The 18,952-nt window shown below is 46.7% G+C and overlaps 1 protein-coding gene across 3 annotated transcripts in view; it reads right to left on the bottom strand.

Moving 5' to 3' along the window:
- Nucleotides 1-18,952, bottom strand: part of LOC128411244 (cullin-9-like) — a 54,696-nt gene that overhangs the window by 20,724 nt on the left and 15,020 nt on the right. For all 3 annotated transcript variants that reach the window (XM_053383400.1, XM_053383402.1, XM_053383401.1), the window contains exons 5-19: nt 16,256-16,394; nt 12,929-13,119; nt 12,024-12,399; nt 11,620-11,812; nt 10,263-10,470; nt 9,286-9,479; nt 7,841-8,049; nt 5,806-6,043; nt 4,500-4,605; nt 3,016-3,243; nt 2,566-2,656; nt 2,309-2,480; nt 1,886-1,991; nt 1,139-1,234; nt 313-488 (exon numbers count right to left, since the gene is read on the bottom strand). In XM_053383400.1, coding sequence (XP_053239375.1) covers nt 313-488; nt 1,139-1,234; nt 1,886-1,991; nt 2,309-2,480; nt 2,566-2,656; nt 3,016-3,243; nt 4,500-4,605; nt 5,806-6,043; nt 7,841-8,049; nt 9,286-9,479; nt 10,263-10,470; nt 11,620-11,812; nt 12,024-12,399; nt 12,929-13,119; nt 16,256-16,394 — 2,723 coding nt within the window. The remainder of the gene's footprint in view (nt 1-312; nt 489-1,138; nt 1,235-1,885; nt 1,992-2,308; nt 2,481-2,565; nt 2,657-3,015; nt 3,244-4,499; nt 4,606-5,805; nt 6,044-7,840; nt 8,050-9,285; nt 9,480-10,262; nt 10,471-11,619; nt 11,813-12,023; nt 12,400-12,928; nt 13,120-16,255; nt 16,395-18,952) is intronic.

The raw sequence follows: 18,952 nt of genomic DNA on the forward strand, positions 1-18,952 counted from the left end.
TTTATTATTACTGAGATGAAAGGGGGGAAGAGCAGGATGGATATCTTCCGACGGGGTTTCCCAAACTTGGCCCTCCAGCTGTTTTTGGACTACAACTCCCATCATCCCTAGCTAGCAGGACGTATGATCAGGGCCGATGGGAATTGTAGTCCATCAACAGTTGGAGTCCCAAGTTTGGGAAACCCTGTCTTGGGGTAAGCGTGGGAAGGGCTGGGAATGTGGACCCCCTCCCAGCGCAAGAGGGAGACCCCTCCCTGCCCCGCAGGACACCCCTGCCCCTCCCCACCTGCGGCCCCAGGGAAAGGGCAAGACCTGTTGAAGAGCTGCAGCAGCTGCATCCGGTCCTCCGAGATTTCCTGGCACCAGGTGTGCGCCTTGGTGGTGTAGAAGAGGTACGTGCGCCGGCACAGCTGCTCCTTGAAGATGGGCCAGAAGGTGGGCTTGGGGCCCAGCACCTCGATGCCACGCACGCGAGTGTCAATGCCCCCCTGAGAACGACATGAACTTCTCCAATAAGGCAATGTGTTATGTATAAAGAAGCAACTCGCTATTTCCATATGATCAAAATTTGCCCCACCCACACTCATGCACACATTTCTCCAAGTTATGGTATAACAATGAGAGCCATATTCCACCCACTTAACACAGAAGAGTACTGTGTTTTACACTCTTTTATGTAGTAGCTGCTCTTTGTCTTTTGAAAGATAGCCTTTCTCTTCTGCATATGAAATGTGCTGTAAAGGAGCTGCAAAATGTGCGAACCAAAAAGTTCCAAAAAACAGTGCAGCATCCATGAAAAACTATCAGAATGTGACCAAGCTACAAAGTGTTAAGCTGTTTATTTGTCACTTGTCGTCTCACAATCTATACCCTCTGCACTCGCATTAACGACATTCCACAATGTCATTACGACAAATCTATTCCTCCTTGAGAAGTGCTGCATTTTCTCAGGTACGGATCGCAATCCTTCAAATGCTTGGAAAAAGCAATACTCCAGAAACACCAATGCTATTTTGAGAGAAGGTGTGCGGATGGGCGAGCTTGGGAATTCAAAATAAATCCCCTAGTAATGTGCGGAAACTAATTGTGCAGGATGTCTTATATCAAAGCTCCTCTCCGTTCCACTGTACATCCCTACCTGCTGACAACGCTTGATTTTGATTTGTATGATGGGCCAGAAGCGGGCCATGTTCTCCAAAAGAACCACCCTGCTGGCTGATGGCAGGACATTCAGCTGTAAGGAAAAGAGCCAGAGTCTCACCTTGAGCTAGAAGTGTTAATGCAGTTAACAATCCACCCTCCTGCCCCTGTGCACACCCTTCTTCTCTGTGTTCCCCCCATTGATGTAATGAACCAGAGCCCTTCTCACTACAACTGTAGAGAATGTAAAACCAAACAATTCACACCACAGCAAAGGTACATAGGCAGCTTTTAGGGAGATCAGGAAGCTGCTCCATAGGACAGAAATGGGAAGAGAGATCTAAAGAGACTATCCTCTCAATAGATGTTAAGTCTTCTGCGATGGAGAAAACCTCGTTCATTTTTCTGCACTATCAATAAGGCAAGCTAAATCTTTCCCTGCTCATTGATGTAATTTCTAATATACCCTTAAAAATAGCTGGGGATGGGAAGAAGGGTAGAATAGCCACTAGGAAATAAGGAAAGGCAGGTAGGCAAGAGGCAGGTCCAGTAGAAATAGGAAATCTCCAATAGGTAATCACTCCAGTGTCGGGCAATTCAACACAGATACATGCTCTATGTCAAATATTGATAATTTGGGCCCAGATTGCAGCAATATGGTGAAATAACTTTCAAATGTGAGCCCTTCTGACCTGAGGTTCATGGCCAGAGCAGTACAGATTTACAGAAAGATTGCAGCACTCACAGTAATGAGCTCGGTAGTGATGTTGGAAGAGTTCTCTCCTCCCATGACCACGATCCGGGCTGGCATGTAGCTGGAGTCCTCACTGGCCACTAGCAGAGTCATCTGCCTACACCAGGAGAGGAAAGAAACAAGCGTTCAAGCCAAACCCCTGGAAGAATCCCAGCACCCTTCACAAAGCTGGTGGGGTAATCTGCCCTGAAAAGCCAGAAGCGTTTCACAATATGCCCGGCATGAAAAATACCCACAGTTTTAACCTCTGTTCCCCGAGAATCGCTCGTAAGAAAAACCAAGCAGCCAGGTGAGCTCCTCCCTAAAACCTTAGAGGTGCCAACGCACTCAAGCCCACCCTTACTCTGCTGCCTAGGAAATACCTCAACCCAACCTGTGCAAAGAGATTCCTCCGTGAACCCCACCAGGACGCACCTGACCACCACTCCACGATGCATGTAGACATTGATGTAGTGGGAGCCAGTGCTGCCATTGGATTCCCAGTATGTCTTTGGGTTCCTATCCGTCAGCTTGCTGGCTCGGTGGGGGTTTGAGGAGACTTCCACCCTCTCCCAACACTTGTCTTCCTTCACCTCCACGTTGGAACCTAGACCAAAAAGCAAAGTTGAACTGGATCAGGCTTCACACTGATGCATCCGCCACTTGCTTCCTTGCCCAAATGAGTCGCTCACCCTGGCAAAGGTTGCGCAGGAACACGTCAAAGAAAGGGATGTTGATAGGCTGGTGGCTCCTCCTGTGCTCCTCTATCTGACCCAGAACCATCTGTCGGAGCAGGGGGGGCAGAGGAACAAACAGAGGCATTCTTAGTAGAGCTCAAGGCATGATCAGAACAAAGTATCTGGCTTTTGATCCCTTCAATTTCAGTAGCCCAAACTGCTGAAGAGAGCCTTTCACCAAGCATCTTTTTGGGGAGCTCCACCATCTGCAGCAAGTCAAATGTATTATGGGGGATGAAGAAGAGAACAGATCCCCAGAGCTTCAGAAGAGGACCACTAATCTCAGGCTGACCTCCTCTGGTTTACTAGACATAACTGACCAGATTGCTGACATTCCATGCCCTCCCTCCTGTTACCTGGCCAGCCACCCCAAGCCTCATTACCCCACCCTGGTCTCAGAGTCACCTGGATGCAGCCAGCCAGGATGCTGGTGGTCATCTTCTTGTAAAGGCTGGCGTATTTCTCGCAGTCGGTCACCAGGTCGCGCAGCTCCGTCACTAGCAGCAGATTGGAGTTGTACCTGTCCATCGCTTTGGTGAGCGCCTCCTTTGTGCCCACGCGACTCATCACCACGGCACAGTCTTTGTTTGTGGTGGCCAGGCGATGCAGGAAGCGAATGAACTCCTGCACAACCTACAGACGAGAAGACAGCAATGGCAAGATGGTGGGGCACAGGGCTGGGTTCTGCAACCAGCTTCTTCAACAACGTTCTGGACAGCTCTAGAGAAGCCACAGCCATCCTCTGCATCTCCATTCCCTTCTTTAAGCTGCCTCCTGATATATTCCCTGGGTGAGTTAAGGCTTCATCTCCAAATTTCCCCCAGTGGGAAAATGCTGTCAGACCAGAAGTCAATGGACAGCTTCAAATGTATCTACATGCTTGTGGCTTTCTGGCTCCGCTGAACTCTGGCACAGCTTCAATTCTGTAAACTCTGGCTTTCAGTTTAGTGAAGGAAGATGGGGCCCCAGTTAGTCCTATTCAATCTATGGACAGACTTTGATCTGTGTGCAAGACCACACAGAAGCACACTAAGACTCACCTTGAGCATTGTTTCCTGCTTCTGGAAAGGAGGTGTGAGGTGATTGCAAGAATGGATTCTAAGCTCCCTAGAAAAGGGATGGAGAGCTAGTAGCCTCCAGATGTTGTTGGACTCCGCATCAGCCCCAAGCCAGAATGACTGGAGTTGTAGTCCTTGGGAGGTCACAGGTTCCTCATTCCTGCTCTAGGACCTTCCTTGTGGGGGTTTCCTTGTATTTTTGTTCAACAGGCATGTCTGGTCTTTTGGGTTAGTCCCACCAAATCAGCTACTTGCTTTCATTTAGCTAAGTTTTTATATTCCTTGAATTTGCCAGGGCAAGTTGACAGTCTAGCAGCCTTACTTACACACAAACTCAGAGGTTTCAAGCCACAAAACAGATATTTATTATTTTAAGTCCATTCTGACCACACAGGCCTAGCAAAGAAAGGCAAAGGAAGCCCAGCTTTTTGTAAAGCTCCCCCATATGGTTGCTTAAAGTGACCTGGAGAGCAACTGTTTAAAAGGTTGGACTGAAATAATGATTGACAATTGACGTGCAACTGGATTGGTTTATTTATCCATATGCACATTTGCCAGTCCCAGGACACCCATCCCTGGTGACTCGGCTGCCCTGGCTGCAGAGTCGAAGCCATGAGTTTCACCAACACACTTCTAAATTTGAAATGTGAGGTTCTAGCAGGACAAAAAAATTGCTTTCCGTTGACTAAATTTGCTTAGGGATTTGCAACTCGGTATGCAATACAGATGCTCAATATTATTCTTCATCCTGGACGATCTTCAAACGACTTCCACCGCACCAGCCCCTCTTGCTTTCAGTATTTCAAGCCATATACCCATTGAGTCCCTCACCTCCCGGTCATTGCTGTTGGCGCTCAGAGAGGACAGGCAGGGCTCAATGCACTCATGCCAGGGCAGTGCATCCTCTTGGGTACTGTCCAAAAACTTATTCAAAATCCTGCAACAAACAGAAAACGGTTAAGAGGGAAAACAGCAAGTTCTGCCTTGACTTGGACCCAAGTGCAACAGGGCTGCCCCTGCAGCTCAAGAGTCCATTCTAATAATGGCACTCTTTCTAAAGCAGGACAATTCTTCTTTTCCCTTTGCTTTTAAGATGCTCGGGAACCTTATAGAACGGAGACTCCTCCACAAGTCAAGCTCACTACAACTCCTACAAGAAATGCCACCCCCGTAATAGCACATGATTACCTTGAGAACTCCCCAAAACTGATTGGCAACAGCCACAGCAACCCACCAAGTTTCTCCCTCATGTTTCTGATCATAAAAGCCACCTCTCAACACCAGTGTCCTCTGCCATCTGAAGGACTACAGCTTCCCTACATTGTCTCTGCTGGAGAACCTGCCCATTCGCGGGGTCCTAATCCCCGGATTCCAAGTTTTAAGAAGTTCCACAGGTTTCCACATCTACCAGAAGATGAAAATCTATAAACATAGGCCCTGCATACATGATGACTGCTTAGCCAACAACTCCCCAAGTCCGACAACCTCCCATGCCGTATGCCAAGTTTAAGACGCTGCAGGAAACATCAGACAGTCACATTGTTTGTTGGTCTGTTCCCACCCCTTGAGATTGCATGCTAGGCATACCAGAAAGGTAAGATGCCCAATTTAAGTAACTACTACTCAAGGGACAGGGACGTGGATGGCGTTGTGGGTTAAACCAAGAGCCTAGGACTTGCCGATCAGAAGGTCAGCAGTTTGGATCCCCGTGACGGGTTGCGCTCCTGTTGCTCGGTCCCTGCTCCTGCCAACCTAGCAGTTCAAAAGTACGTCAAAGTGCAAGTAGATAAATAGGTACCGCTCCGGCGGGAAGGTAAACGGCGTTTCCGTGCGCTGCTCTGGTTCGCCAGAAGCGCCTTAGTCATGCTGGCCACATGACCCGGAAGCTGTACGCTGGCTCCCTCGGCCAATAAAATGAGATGAGCGCCACAACCCTAGAGTCGTCCACGACTGGGCCTAATGGTCAGGGGTCCCTTTGCCTTTACTCAAGGGACATTGGTCTCCCTGCATCCATTTTGCCTTAACACTCTTCTGAAGCATCCCTCTCCACCCAATGACAATGACATGCATGAGTCCCCCCACCATTTTTGCAGCCTCCAACCCAGGCACAGCCGCGCTTCCATCTTTTCCAGCTCACCTCAGCATGCCCATCTGCACAGTCTTCTCGGCTCCCAGCTGTTCAAGGGTTTTCATCAACATCAAGAAGTGCTCACGGTCTGGCAAAAGCTCGGTGCCATTGCCCTCAGGGCAGACACCCTCATCACAAAGGCAGCGTTCCAGGGCTAGCACCACCTCCTTGGAGAAGTTGGTCTCCTGGAGGTTTTTCAGCAGGGTGGGGACATCCATGTCCTTCAGCTCAAAGGAGGTCTCAGACTCTGGGGAGGGAGAAAAGGAGAGATGAGGATAGGATCCCTGTGAGTTAAAATGGCACTCTCCTGAAATGAGTCGTGGAAGAATCTTAGTTGGTGGATCGTGCCTTGTTGAGTACAATTAGAAAAGCCACATGAAGAATTGCTGGGGCCAAGATGGTTTTAAGCCTCACGTCTTTCACTCTCCTAGAGAGAGAAAAGAGTTGTAACACCAGCAGTTAACAGTGGAAAGCGGGGTTATGGATGAAAGGCACAAGTACACTGGGCTCCAGAAGGGTAAGCGAGCAAAACGCACTCGACCAATCTTCTCCAAGAAGACCTTGCTGAATTTGCAGGCAAAAGAGACCAGGCATCCCATGCATACACTTTCTAGTAGCACAAGGCAGTGTTTGATGGAAATGAAGTCAGTGATGTAGGGGTTTCCAGAAAAAAAAATATTATTAAACAAAACTAAAAAGTAGCCTCTGCTCTTAGGTTGCTCCAAAAGGCTTGTGGAGCAATCACCTCCGAGGCAAAAGTTTATATTATAAAAATGTATAAAGGGCTTTATATATAGTTCAGTGTAAAAGGTTAATGGTCTGTGCTGTGAGGATACACACTGGGTTGAATTCAGCATCACACTCTCTGCAAGCATCTCAGCTTGCCGGATGGAGTGATCCCTCCTCCCTCACCATACACTGGTCTTGCGGTCCTCCCCCAAGCCAACTTGGGGCACAGGGAGGGGCGGGAAGCCCAGGTGAGCAAGCATAAATCCTTCTGAAGAGCTTTCACTGATGGGGCTCATTAGGTGAATCCCGTCCAGTGTTGTCAGCAGCTGGGGGGGGGGCGCAGAGTGACAACTGCACTACCATAATGAACCCCTCCCATGAGAGGGAGGCAGATCTTATTCAGAATTACTTGAGCCAGTTTCCTCTTTCGATAAGGTGTCCCCCCCCCCAAAAAAATGAGTCTATACATAAACAACTTCCCTGGCTCCATAAAAGAAATATGAGATACTGGCACTGTGTGTTGGTTGAAAATAAAACTAGAATTAATCACAGCATTGGTTTTGCTTTCAGCTGCAGGTTGAGATGAAGTAAGAATGTTGGCTTTGATTATGAATCAACCTGCACAGCCAAACACAGATGAATTGATCACTTACTGTAACTTTCGGTTTGTGATTACTGAATGGTATTAAATGTTAGTCATACACAGAGGAGACACATGGAAATTAGCAACCCAAGTCCACTGATTTCGATAGTTCTGCTCTGATTATTACTGACTTTGGATATTGGCCTATATGCATTTGTGGTTTACCCTGCCTATGGGCCCCACACTCAGTAGAAGCCCTGTGCTTGCATTACGGTGTTTTCCCCTCCATTGCTTCCACTGTGCAGCCCCTGAATTAGATTGGGGTGTGTGTGTGAGATCCCCCAGAACAGCACATGATGCATGAGAGATGGTGGATTGTTCCGTCTGGCAAGCTAAAATAGAATGATTGTCTCAACGTGACATTGAATTCTTCCCTATCTACTCCCTCAGACACTTCATAGTGACAAGTAGTTGGAGAGAGAAAAAAACTAATTACAACTTTGAGCCAAGCTTGTCTAATATTGTATTGGCATTCATATATTGTTACTAACAAATTTTATGAAACGACACATTTTTAGAAATGGATTCTTCCTCATGGAAAAATAAAGCACTGGGAAGATTTCTGTCCTGCATCATTCAGTGAAACTAAGCCTTCTGCACTTGTGCACTTGGATACTTAAATTGCAGAGGGGGGCTAAGGATCAGAAACTGCAGGTCTAGTGCCATACGTACCTGCATTCTCCTGGCTCAGTGGCAACTTATGTTCAGCCAGACTCTTCAGCACTATCCGAGCCAGGATCTCGTTGGAGCTCTGGCCAGCTCGGCAGCAGCTCTGCAGGATGGTGTGGAGGTCAGAGTTTCCTAGCTGCTCCGCCAGGCCCTTGTGATGGTTGATCAGCATGTTCAGCACCAAGAGTCCATTCTGCACTGCTGATGAAGCCCTGGGGAAAGCAGAAACAAGCAGAGGGTGACTGCCTGGCCCCAACTGGCATTACCTTACGAGACTATATTCAAGAACGAATGAACCGGACTGTACAAGAGCAGCAAGGAGAAGCTAGTAATTCAAACAACAGCAAGTAAGGCGTCTGTCAGACTGGCTGATCGACATCCGATGTCCTTTTAAATGTGTTGTGCGAGGGGAGTTTATTGATTTGTTTTTCTTCTTTTGTGGCTTTTATACTGTGCTTTTATGCTGTGAACCACCATGAGATCTGTAGATGAAGGGCAGCGGAGGAGCAAGCCGATCAGGTGCCTGGGGCGGCGCGCGTGCTCTGCGCCCAGGGGTAGGGCCAGCCGCCTGCAGGGCTGGGCCAACCAGGGCAGGACGCTCCACAGGGCCTCCAAGGAGTCTGCCTGCCTCCTCCCACTCAGCCGCCCTACAGCTGAGGGGGAGGGGGCGGGCGGACCATTTGAGGCAGCGCTGAGTCTGCGAGCATACTGCAGGCCTGCAGCCCCCAGGGTGAGTGCCGCCCAGCATTTTGTCACCACCCCCCCAGCGGTGAGACCTGGGGCGGCCAGCCCCCACCGCACACCCTTCCTCTGCCACCTGATGAAGGGTGGTATACAAATTAATTAATAATAATAATAACAACAACAATAAGCTGAGTGCAAGATGGAGGAAAGGAGATTGAGATACGTCCCGATTTTCCTGGACATTTCAGTGATTTGCGCACAGACAGTTACCGATGGCTGAATCCTGGCGATGTTCAGGAAATTCCAGATGTATGTCAACCATATATTAAGAACATGGCATACTAATCTGATTCCTCCAAAAGAATTCCTTCACTCCAGAAGCTCTATAGCAGAGTTTCCAGCTGTTTTTGGACTACAGCTCCCATCATCCCTAGCTAGCAGGACTGGCGGTCAGGGATGATGGGAACTGTAATCCAAAGCAGCTGGAGACCCAAGTTTGGGAAACTCTGCTCTATAGAAACAAGGGCAGCAACCTCAGCCAGCCTCACCTCCTGCCATCTTACGTAACAGCCAGCCAAGGTGAGGGTGGCTCTGATTGGCTCATGCTCCATCTGCTGCTGGTCTCCCTGCCTTCTGCCCCACCGGCTGCTACTGATCAAGGGGACTCTGAATATTATTCTCCACACACTGGGCTATCCTTAGCCCCAATTAAGTTTAACCGGTTAACCTATCAGTATCTCGCCAAGGATCCCTTTTCAGCTTACCCAGGTGTGCCCAACATCTTCTCAATAGCTGTACAGATGACACAGAGCAAGTTATCCGAATCCTTGCCAGAAGCAGAACCAATGCTAGCAAAGATCTCCCGCATCATCTGGGCATCTGAGTGGTTCAGAGGGTTAGCCTTCCCACTGCTGCCCAGAAGCTCACAATTCCCAGCACCCACCAGGACTTTCAGGGCCTAGAAGGGCAAAAAGCAGGAACGGAATCAAGATTGCAAACGCTAAAAGCCCTTCCCAACAATAGCAACCCCCACCCTTTCCATTGTAATTCAGCTTTTTGAATGGTGGCCCATTCTCACAAGTGCAACAACTCCTGAACAATTCTAGAAAACCTTGCTTGGCATTCTGTCGTCACAGGTCAATACGTTTCCCTGACCCATTTGCCACATGCTAGGGGATATGCTTTTGATTCTTCCTGGCCCTCCTCTTCACACAAGTTACACTTTCTACAAACAGATGCAATAGACCTGTCTGTGCAGTCACCAAAAATGATGGAGTACATGTAAACTTCTAGGCAAAAGTGCTATCTGTGTAAAAATCCACATTTTCTGAAGCAGGTGCGCTATCCATGCAATCTATTATGCGCCGTTAACTCCCAAAAAGCACATTAGTTATCCTATTATCAATTATTATCAGGTATCCACTATTCAGAGTCCATCGCTCTGAACACGAGGAAGAGGCTAATACATTTTTCAAGTGTCTGACAGTACCTTAAAAAGGCAAACAAAAGCAAAAAAACTAGGGCATAAACTCTCATGTTAGGCTTCTAAGGTGCCACAAAACTGTCGGCCGCTTTTGCCACAATAGACTATTGCTACACTGGAAATATGTTGGTTTTTTAAATCCGTCATGCCAATCCCTCATTCCATTTGCTTATAGAATAAGATGCCCACTTCCCCCAATTCCATACCCCATCAGGCAACCATCCCGCCCCCGCCCCCCCCCCCGCACATTCCACTTACTGCTAAGCCAGCCTGCTGGACCAATGCCGATGCGGGATATTCCTGCATGCAGCCCAACACGGCACGCACCCCGCCTTCCGTGGCAAAGAGAACTCTCCAATCGTACTTTGCCATGAACACATAAAGCAGGCGCAGTGCCATCACCACCAGCAGCTTCTCCTTCACTTGGTTGCTCAGCAGCTCCACCAGCATCTTCACCATTTTCTCTCTGGGGACAACAAGAGGGCCCCTGTTATACCCTACAGGTGTCTGGACACTCACAGTTGGGCCAGCCTACGCTCTGACACAAGTCTCTCCTGAGGATAAGCTGGAGTCCAGGGAAAGAGCTGCCCCAAATTCAGAAGAACGCACATATTAAAAACAAAGCTTGTTTTGGAGCAGGACACCCAATTCATTTTGCACTTTATTCGGATTTATAAGCAGCATTATCCAAGGCCTGGGATAACTAAAACATGCTCTTGTTATTTTTCTTCTTTAAAGAACATACATCATGTGAAACCATGGTTTAGTGTTATGCATGTGTCATGCTCCCACCCCTCTCCCTGCCTTTCTGATTTCTTGGTGTGCAACAAACCACTGCTTGCTGTTATATCGAAGCTGGGCAAAGTGTTGTATACTCAAAATGCAGTGTTCCACCCCCCCACCCGCATTGTTAGCCCCAAAATGGAAAACGAGCGAGGTCCCAACTTAAGTTGACAGAATATGCACATCTTGCAGGCTTAACATGTAGAATAAGAGAACAAGAAGAACATATGTTTAAAGGAGATTGGAAAACATTTATTGAATATGTGGGAAATTAATTGTGTACAGCTGAAAACGCTGGCAGCATTAAGATAAATTCAGCAGTGCAAATATGTTTTGACGGATGCAATAATGGAATACTGAATGATATAGTTTTCATAAAATATGCAGGGATTTATGATATGTAAAATGAACCATGGAAAGAGAAGAAGGGAAATCAACGATATCTTAAGGAGGTAAAATGAGTATTTTAAATTGTAAAACAGAGAATGTAATTAAAAAATTATTTAAAAAACAAAATGCAGTGGGCTCAGATGGAATAGCACACTGGTTTGCTATAAACCATGAAGTCGAGAAAGAATCAGTGTACATGAAGGGAGAAGAGAAGGGATGAAGGATGTGTGTGCCCAAGGCTCACCCATTTAACATGTGAATCAGCCCCAAGGAGCAATAACCCATAATCTATTTATTAAAAGAAAAAAGAAAGACTGATTTTACCAAAGATCAGTCAGCTAACATCCTGTTCATATTTCCCCCGAGGCACCTTCTCCTGCAAAGCAGTGGAACTGAGAGTGGCCCTCCTGCTGCTATTGCCTGGGGTGGGAAGGGAACTGACCTGACTGAAGGACCACTGTCCACTTTGATGACTTGTCTCTCTTGACCAGGTTCATCCTCCAAGATCTTGGTGATGAATCTGAGTCCAGCCATCTGCAGCGCAACCTCAGAACTAGATTTCTGGATTATATCCACAACATCTGCTAGCTTCTCCAGTGAGTTCCTCTTCCCTGTCACCTTGAGGCTGCAAAAAGCTGACCAGGATCAAAATACCGATCAGTACAAGTCGCCACTCCGTTCCAAACGCTCTCTTGTCTAGAAACACCATGACGCCCCTTTACTTTCCATTCTAGCTTCTCTCAGCCCACAACCAGTCTCTCTGGGATTAAAAAGAAACCCAAACCACCCCCCTCAGTTACTTCACCCCAAATGAACGGAGGTGGGGATTCTGTCTGGCACACTTACTCTTGGCTTTTTCATCCAACGTGTCCGGAAATGAAAGGCCTTCCACTTTGAGGAGCTCGTTAATCAGCTGTGTGTCAGTCTTCTCTGCCGCCGATGGAGCTGGAGAAGGCACTTCAGCCGAGAGCGACTCCTTCTTTGGCTTTTTGGACGCCATGCCTTCAGAAAGGCCGCCACAATCCAGGGGCGTAACGTCCACATTTTGGCAGTTCTGCTCTGTCCCTCCTTTGCTGAAGGAATACTTGAGATAGACGTGAGAGCTATGCAGGTCGCTGCAGGTGCAGCCCTGGCAGTACTTGCTCAGGAGCTGCAGCACCTTCTTAGCCAACTCTACTGACACCGACAGCTGGATCAGGCCCTCTTCATCTAGCTCCGACACCTTGAAATAAAAAGAGACCGTTACAAGTACAGTGGACGCTCGGGTTGTGAACGTGAGCCATGTGGGATGCACGGTCGCAACCCGCAGCATCTGCAACCCGCAGCCGCGTGTCTGCGCATGTGCAGGTTGCGATTCAGCACTTCTGTGCATGCACAAAGCGCGATTTAGCGCTTCTGTGCATGGACGACCACTGAAACCTGGAAGTAACCCGTTCCAGGTTTCGGCGGTCCGTAACATGAAAAAACACAACCTTAAGCGTCTGTAACCCAAGGCATGACTGTATGTTGACTCCCATGTAAATACTGTGCTTCTCCTGTGGCTGGACTTGAAGCAGGAAGCAGAAGGTCCAGGGGCCACCCCTCCAAGAGACCCAGCCACAGAAGAACTGCAAGGACATAGCTTGTGGGCTGGCAGGCCACACTTTTGATACAATGATCTGGTAAGTAGGAAGGGGGCATTCCAGTATCCTCCTCCCAGGAGCATTGCTTACTTCTCCTCTTTCTTCTCATGCCTGATTCATTCAGCTTACCGCCTCTTCGTGATTTTGCTGGATGAACTGGACCACTTCCTGCTGCTCCTGCTGTTCTAGCTTCTTAATGAAGAAGAGGAGCTCCCACCATTCAGCCCGGCTCAGCGTCCCAGAGTTCTCATTCATCCGATCCGTCAGGTATGGTAGAGAGTACAGTCCTCCGAGTGGCTTGCAGTAGAAGGTCTTAGTAACTGCATGCAGAGAAAGAAAGCAAACTCTCCTAGGCCCTCTCCTGATATACATGAAAACTCAGGTCCAAGTTAAACAAGCGGCTTGGCTACTACTTGTGCCCACAGCTCCATCCAATGTTGTTCCCAAGGCAGGAAATAAGGTACCGCAGTGGATGAAGAGAGTTGATGGAGAAAAGGGCAATAGCAGATGTAAAGCTAAAGAGAGGAAAGGGAGGTTTAAGTATATGGTGAGTCTACATGCAACATGGATCACACAATAAAAGTATTTCTGTGCTGCGTCGCTTCAGACCACGCAAGAGGGGTCCCATATATGAATGCTTCTTTCTTTCTTCTCCATATGCATAAAAACCTAGCGTGACAGAATACACGGTAGCCTAGAAACATTTTCTGTATGCAAGAAGTGTCAATGATACATTGGTGGAACAGCTTTATGAAGTGATCTGTTGTATCCACTGACCAGGCCACAGTTACATAAACAAAGGTGGAGAAGTAATAGACTGGAGATTTTCATCCAAACTTATCAGGTATAGCAGCCAGTGTCACTATTTAGTTTTATACAAATGTGAAAGCAGGGGACTTCCGGGTTAGCGCCATCGGCGAATGGCGGATTCCCTCCGAGCTCCGGAGGGAATCGGTTCCGCAGGATTTGGGTCTTCCCGCTGCGGCGACGCGGGGACCCTTAAAAATCACAGGTGGTGAAGCCTGTGAACCTGGTGACTCGGCGGGCACCATTTGCGCCCCCCCGACCTGCGAAGGAGCCTTTTTAAAGGCTTCGGAACGGGGGACAGGGTGAGCGGCGCGGTGCTGAGAGTCGACTACTTCTCCTGCGGAGTGAAGCCGCATTGCCATGGCCGGAGAGCGCTGACTTCTTCTTGTGAGTAATTGGACTTTAAAGCAACAACCCGTGAGTAGTACGGAAATTGGATTTGCAAAGAAATTTTTTTTTTGAATTAGGCACAATCGGGGAAGGCGCAAATAGGAAGTCCGTCTCCCCGTCTTGTAAATAATCTAAAGCAAGGACCTGCTAACTAAGGTCGAGAGAATCTTTTCTTTTTTATTGGGTAAAAGACATTAATTTCACGATTTGGCAGTATAAGAAATCTTACTGGAGGATAAGAGCTAATTTTGGGAGCTGAAGTGCCACCCCCCCCCCGGACCCGGGAGTGATCCGCGAGCCTGTTGAAGAGGTATTGAAGAGTTTGACAGCTGTCAAATTAGCTGTCAAGACTGAAAAAGAGAGCTTTGTTTCTGTTGTCTCTGCTGGTTATATTTGTTACAATTTGGTTATAATTTGTTGAAAACAAGGAAGAACTGATACAAACTAACTTGACTTTTGGATTTGAACTGGAAGGAATATTAAGTAACCAAAATCCCTCTAGAGGGGGTTTTGGGACATTACAAGAATGGCTGAAGGAGGGAAAATACAAGCTAAATTGGACAGAGTTTTTGTTCTCTTGGGAAAGTTACAAGGCCAAATTGATGTTTTGGCTACAAATGTTGCAACTCTGGATTTAACAGTAAATAAACTCATTGAATTTGATAAGGACTTGACTCAGGAAGTTCATGCAGCTGGACAAGAAGAGAAACTTGAGAGCTTTGAGAGTGTGGAGAAAGAGATATATGTTGTTCCTGAGGAAAAGGGAGGAAGAGCTGTAATGCTGCAGATGACAAAGGAGAGCCAGAGGCCTGACATGATGGCTACAAAGGAAAATAAGAACTTGATGTCGAAAATCTGGTTTGAATTGGAGATTGAAGAATGGAGAGATCTCCTTATGTGGAGATCTGAAGATCCAAGGATTACAAATCTGATTAAGGTGGAAGTTGGAGCTTTGGGGACATTTGGACTTGAAAGGAGTAAGAAACAAGATTCAGGCTCCACTTTTAAGTATGGAGGTCTGGCTGGAAGAAACATGGATCCCATTGGGCTAGAGCTTCTCCGAGATCTGGTGTTTAATATTAAGGACCATCAAAAAAACCGGCAGAGAGGAATTGAGAGAGAATTAAGAGCCTCGGACATGAGATCTCCAGGCTGATAGTAGATTAAGACTGATGGACATTTGTTGGGGATTGAAACCGGGAAAGGGGGGGTGGAGTTTGGGAATCCAAAGGGTGCATAATTATAATCTGTTTTTGTTTCTATTCTGTTTTGTTATTTGTATGAAGATTGGGGAAGTCGTGGAAGGGAATTTGGGTTGACTTTAGAAAAAGGTTTTAAGAATGAGTACTTATGTATAAATATTGATGTTTATAAGGTAAAATTGGCTTTTTTAACATGAACTAAATAGAAAAAGGTAAAAAATTAGGGATAAGAACTTGCTGAACTAACAATCTGAATTGGAATATAAGAAGGGGAGGTGTGGGGAAGTCAGGGAAATATGTTATAGAAAAATAAGGATTGTGAACTCTATGTGTTTTTAAACTTTTTTGTTTTTCTTTTTTGATTTTTTTAATGTATTAAAGTGGAAAATTTCAATAAATATCTTTAAAAAAACAACAACAAATGTGCAAGCAGGAATTGTCATAAGGTACCACCCAGATGCCAAGCTTGGTTAAATGTTATAGCTCTGCCCAACAATTCTTACCTCGATGGCTAATGGACTACGTGTTGTGACACAGCTGAGGAAACCTGACTTTAAGGTTACCCATGCTAATGTCACCTTTAAAACGTGCAACAAGGAATGGTTGATTGGGTTCTTACTGTGAAAAGTGGGGGGGGGGGCAGGAGGCAAGGAGGCAAGGAGGAAAGAAAAAGTCTTAGAGAGAGAATTGGAGACAGCTGGGCAAGAAAAAGAACAACCTGAAGAAAAAACCTCACAAATGGCTACAGGACAGGGCAGAGGAGAGACAAGGGATGTCTGCTAAGCTAGACAGGAAAACAAAACTGTAGCACTCCTGGAAGAGGAGGAGGAGATATGTAAATTTAGTCAAGAAAATATTCTGAATTATTCCATGATAAATCATTTTTGCAGCCAGACATAAGAAAGCAAAGCATGCAACACAATTCTTCCTCTCTAGTGATCATTACAAAAGGAATATATCTAAAAGGTAGAAAGAAAGAAAGCAAAACAAGCAATAAAGGTGACACCTGTGATAATGTATATATGTTGACAAATGCACACAGTGCATCTAACCTCACCTGTGTGTAGCTGCAGGTTCTCTGTTATATTGGAGACCTTTTCTTGGGCAGCCTCCTCTTCAGGTTGCTCCCCGGAGCCTGTAATCTCTATCATATGCCAGTGCACCCAGTAGGTGCGGCCCGTGGACTGCCACAAAACCTGTGAGGATGAACAGAACTTCATGGTTAGAACTAACTTCCGGCCCAAATCTTCTGCGCTGTGTAATGGGAGCTCTGGGATGCAGAACAAAAAAGCTGGCACAGGTGCATACATTATGCAGCAAGTTTAAAGATGTAGGGAACAGGGGGTAGTTATTATTTCGTAGTAACGTCAATGATCAACACAATCCTTGATCAAGTTATAGGAATCAAGTTTTTTTGCATTGTATATAATTTCGTTTGGCAGAATTAATTTAAGACCGTTCTAGGGCTGGTACACCAGTTAACTGGCTGGTCAAATATTGTCAACTGGCCAGACAATTCTCTGCCGTCAAATGTTCCAAGAATTTCATTGTTTAGGTGGTAGAACACCTTCCTTATTTAATTAAGCTCTCGTCTGTTTAGCTCGGGCAGGAGTGAGGGTTGCTTCCCCCTAGTCCTGCAGAAAACCTAGTACAGTAGTGGAGCTAAGCTTAACAGAATCTGCAAGGCAGACCAAAGGCCCATCAAGTTCAGCATTCTATTTCCCACAGAGACCTCCAGAAAGTGTACATTGAGGGCATGGAGGCTGAAAAGGAGACTCAAGAGCAGGCTCCTTAACCTTGTGTTTGAGCTACATGGTTCAAAACTAATACCAATTCCCTCTCCCGACACCCTCCTTGCACATTAAAGTCCAGGAAAGAGAGGATAGGGAGAAGAAGTGACTCGAACATAAAGAGGGGAGCAAAGTACGAGTAGATAAATAGGTACTGCTCCAGCGGGAAGGTAAACGGCGTTTCCGTGCGCTGCTCTGGTTCGCCAGAAGCGGCTTAGTCATGCTGGCCACATGATCCAGAAGCTGTATGCCGGCTCCCTCGGCCAATAAAGCGAGATGAGCACCGCAACCCCAGAGTCGGCCACGACTGGACCTAATGGTCAGGGGTCCCTTTACCTTTACCCCTTGAAGAATTATTTGCAGAATAATACTGCAGAAATATATTGGGGAGGAGAGGAGACAACTATCACAACTGGACTGAAGATACAAACATATGAAGAAAAAATATAACCTGAACACAGAACAACACTATGTTAAGTCTTAGAAGCACCAAGCACAGTATAGTGATTAAGATCAGTAGAAGAGATGGATGAGTTGAAGACCAAAGCTCAACAAGCTTGCCTTAGATCCAACCACCGAAGCCTTTTTTTTATTTGCAAAAGTCTTGGGCAACTGCCAGCTACAGCCAACTCCTTCTTCATTCAAGCTGTGACCTTAGCATCTCACAAATATCAGGCCTCTCAGCTGCCACAGCTTAAATTGCCTAGATGCTTAGCCCATGATTTTCTGCTAAAAGCAGCGACTTGTTTTGCATATCATCTGGCAAACTTTCTCACCAGACATGTTGAGTTAATACAGAATGTATCATCTTGCTTCTGTAGCAAAATAATGAGCAACATAACCGAAGGAACATCATGTGGACCATTCAGTCCTCTGCTGTATCCTCGCCGCCCACATACAGTATTCTGCACATGGAATTCCCTGGCCAACACCCCTTCTACTCCCCAACCTCCTTTTCCCTATAATGCACATGCATCCAGTCAGAAACGCCTTTAGCTCAGTTGGTAGAGCATGAGATTCTTAATCTTGGGGTCTTAATTCTTATGAATATATCAGCAACATTTCAGATTTCACATCAGCCTGGATGTGGCTGGTGTGTGGGTGTATTATCTAATAAAATAACACAAAACTTCAAAATCAGAAAGTATCCAGTGTTTGGGTGAAGGACAGAGTATCCTTGCTTATACCTAAACGTAGACTATTATACAAGCAAACAGCTCTACAATTTTTATTCCAATCACCATCAAAACAACTGTGCAAGAGGTATCGGCATTGTTCCAGTGTTAGAGGCAGTGTTGCAGATATCTGAGGCCTGAATCTGCCATATATAGTAGATCCAGGCCTCAAATATCAGCAGCACTGCCTCATTCCTTACAGAGCCTCTTGGGTGCCCCCTAAGCTGTGGGACACCCTCTCCACCTACATTATACAGCTTCTGGAGGACGCTGATGATATACCTCTTTGCCATGGCTTTTGACACTTAAGGTGTATATTTTTAGGACCCACCTTATCTTCATGAGGGACGCAGGTGGCGCTGTGGTCTAAACCACAGAGCCTAGGGCTTGCCGATCAGAAGGTCGGCAGTTCGAATCCCCACAATAGGGTGAGCTCCCGTTGCTCGGTCCCTGTTCAAAAGCACGTCAAAGTGCAAGTAGATAAATAGGTTCTGCTCCGGTGGGAAGGTTAACGCCGTTTCCATGTGCTGCTCTGGTTTTGCCAGAAGCGGCTTAGTCATGCTAGTCACATGACCCGGAAAAACTGCCTGCGGACAAATGTCGGCTCCCTCAGTCAGTAAAGGGAGATGAGCACCACATCCCCAGAGTTGTCCATGACTGGACTTAACTGTCAGGGGTCCTACACCCTCTACCTTCATGAACATAAATTGCTTTGAACTATTTTTACTGTTGTGTTTTAATGCTGTGGCATACCCTGGGACCTGAGGGTGAATAGTGGTAATAAATAAA

This window comes from Podarcis raffonei, chromosome 3 (genome assembly GCF_027172205.1).
Source record: "Podarcis raffonei isolate rPodRaf1 chromosome 3, rPodRaf1.pri, whole genome shotgun sequence".
In the NCBI taxonomy this organism is placed as follows: domain Eukaryota; kingdom Metazoa; phylum Chordata; class Lepidosauria; order Squamata; family Lacertidae; genus Podarcis; species Podarcis raffonei.